Source organism: Lithobates pipiens, unplaced genomic scaffold, assembly GCF_037356315.1.
Source record: "Lithobates pipiens isolate NorthernLeopardFrog02 unplaced genomic scaffold, aLitPip1_a1.2 Scaffold_13, whole genome shotgun sequence".
NCBI classification, from domain to species: Eukaryota; Metazoa; Chordata; class Amphibia; order Anura; family Ranidae; genus Lithobates; species Lithobates pipiens.
The window spans coordinates 485344820-485347794 of NW_027507718.1; the positions used below are offsets into that span (position 1 = coordinate 485344820).

General features: G+C 36.9%; 1 protein-coding gene across 1 annotated transcript in view; it reads left to right on the top strand.

The window, feature by feature from the left end:
• The window catches only part of LOC143976190 (forkhead box protein I1c-like), a 2032-nt gene extending 38 nt beyond the window's left edge, over nt 1-1994 (top strand). Inside the window, exons 1-2 of the mRNA XM_077478618.1 lie at nt 1-551; nt 1415-1994. The exon at nt 1-551 is cut by the window's left edge and continues 38 nt beyond it. Coding sequence (XP_077334744.1) covers nt 1-551; nt 1415-1944 — 1081 coding nt within the window. The 3' untranslated portion in view covers nt 1945-1994. The remainder of the gene's footprint in view (nt 552-1414) is intronic.
• Nucleotides 1995-2975: the final 981 nt, after the last annotated feature.

A 2975-nucleotide genomic window follows, 5' to 3' on the forward strand; every position in this document is an offset into this window, starting at 1 on the left:
TGCTTCAAGCCCACATCAGCTTCATCCAAAAAGTGCCCAGGAAGCTCCAGAGATGTCTGTGTACTGTGACAACTTCAGCATGTACCAACAGAACCTGCACGCAACTCAGAGACCACCAAGTTATGGAATAGGAGACTTTGCTCCTCCAGCAAATCCCTACTTGTGGCTTGGGGGCCCTGGAGTCAACAATTCCACCAGCTATTCTTATGGCAACAACCCCTCTCCTTACATGCCACCATCTTATGGATCTCAGAGACAGTTCCTGCCAAATTCAACTGGCTATGGTGGTGCAGACCTTACGTGGCTGTCTGTTGGTTCACAGGAAGAGATTTTCAAGACGGTGAGGCCTCCATATTCCTACTCAGCTCTCATTGCCATGGCCATTCAAAATACTCAAGAAAAGAAACTCACTTTAAGCCAAATCTATCAGTATGTGGCCGACAGCTTTCCCTACTACAAGAAAAGCAAAGCAGGCTGGCAGAATTCTATCCGGCACAACTTGTCCCTCAATGACTGCTTCAAGAAAGTTGCTAGAGATGAAAATGATCCAGGTAAGAAAAAAAACATGTTACATATTATATGCTAAGCATATGTTACTATTCTATTTTACATACCAAGGGGGTGATTTACTAAAATGGGAGAGTGCAAAATCTGGTAAAGCTGTGTGCATGGTACCCAATCAACTTCTAACTTCAGCTTTGACAAAAAAAAACCTGGAAGCTGATTGGTTTCTATGAAAATCTGCACCATATTTTGGATCCTACAGTTTTAGTAAATCAATTTTCATTGGTAAATTTATTAAATTTTTTAAAAGCTCAAGATCCCTCTTTACACAAACCAGTCTCCAAAACAAACATTTGGTGAAGCCTATTAGATTACCTCTTATTACATAACTTATAGTTTTTTTTCTCTATATTGCATTTGCACTCATAATTGTATTGATCTTCTTGTTTAGTTATATAATCAATTAAAAATTACATTTTATATACAAACAATAACACAAATAACTACATGTTTAAAATATGTAAAAAAATAGGGAAGAAATCATATTTTTATTTTACAGTTTTCATATTAAAAAACAAAACAATCAAAAGCATCAACATAATAGGCTTAATTTAAAGTACACCAAGATAAAGATCTTTACAAAAAAAAATTCTTATATTTGAAAATGTCAGATCTTTATGCTTGTGCTGAGCTTTGTAAATTGAGCCTAACCCATATTGCATGCTTTTTTTTCCCCTAGAAGTTATTTATTCTTGTTTATTACTATTTAAGTCCACACACCTTTTCCTTTGTTTTTATTAATTTTATTTGCTGTAACTGTGGAGAACACTGGTAGTAAAGGTAGAGGTATTTGCAATACAAAATCATTGGTATGTTTCTTTTACTTATCCATCTGCTACTTTCTTTGCAGGTAAAGGAAACTATTGGACTCTGGATTCCAACTGTGAGAAAATGTTTGACAATGGGAATTTCCGTCGTAAAAGAAAGAGCAAATCTGAGTCTAACTCAAACAAGGTCATAAAAACTGAGGAAAATGAGACCGTCTCAAACAAAAAAGAAAAAGAAAGTCCGGCGTTGTCAACCCCATCGCCCCCATCTTTGGAGACATCGCCACATGACATAAAATCCATCTCACCACCAGCTCCGGCGGTTTCTTACACTCCTTGCTTGAACAACTTTCTTAACAGCATGGCATCCATGGACACAAACTCAGCAAGCAAACAAATGTCCTTTGGTCTGATGAACGAACTTTCTCAAAGGAATATTACTGGCCTAAACAGCTTCAACTCAATCTCTCCTGCAGATCCATCAGGAGATATACAGGACAATAGCCCGTTCTACAGCAGGACCTCTTATTACAACTCCTTCACCACAACCAACCAAAAACCACCACAGTTTTTACAGCAGCTACAACAGCCACACATTTATGGGAGGTTTTAACAAGACCAGCATTTTTCAATGGGTTGAACTCAGAGAGGGCTTTCTCATCTTTCGGGCAAACTGATCAGTATTGTATCATTACTGTATCATTATTAAGGACAATGAAAGTAGAAAGTACAAAGTAGTTTTTCTGTTGCTACAGATTCCTATGACTTGCTGCCCTTTGATGTCATGTACAGTCTGTAAATGTTATATAGTCAAATGTAAATTATGTTTTTATTGCTATTATTATTTTTTTTATTTTTTTTATTTATGAGAAATAAAGCTTTGTAAACTGGCCAAAAGGTATACTTCTTTTGTTTCTGAAACAACACAATAATAGATTTCACTTCCTACTTCCTAGTAGTATTTCAAGCTCTGCATATCTGCCCTTTGGACAGACCAACTATTTAATAATGTAGAGCAAACCGGTCATGATTATTTGTCAAGTACATTGACCCATGACAGGCAATTGGAATGTAGTCTGCAGTAGTCTCTCCAGTGAATTTGTTTTTTAATCAGTGGCTCGTGTTTGTCAATGTTATATAGTCCCATTGTATAATTGGTGAGTGGTGAATGTCCTTAAGGTACTATCTGCCATAGGTTCAAAGGATACTTCAGCCTTTTATGCTCCATGTACACTAGCAGCTTCCAAACTTGAGTTTAGGAGCATTTGGTGTTTTTTTGCCAAAGCTCCTAAACTCAACTCAATGAAAGCCTATGTGTCCATGTAGTTAAACTTTTTGCTTTGTTTTGGATAGAATAGGGAAAAGGTAAACCCCCTGCCGGGTTATTTATTTGTTGCCTGTTTACCACTGGGGAAATTTCCTTTTACTTTCCGTCCCTGAGATGCAACACAGGATAATACAACCCACAATAAACCCACCACACAACATTACCAAACCATCAATAAATTAAATGATACGCCATAGCTGTGGCAAAGATGTCTGTGGAATTCAAAACTGCCTATAATAAGTTTAACCGTTACTAAAACAGTCCTACAAACTAAACTTGAACTTAAAAGAAAACCATTGCCTCTGTCTTTAGGACTC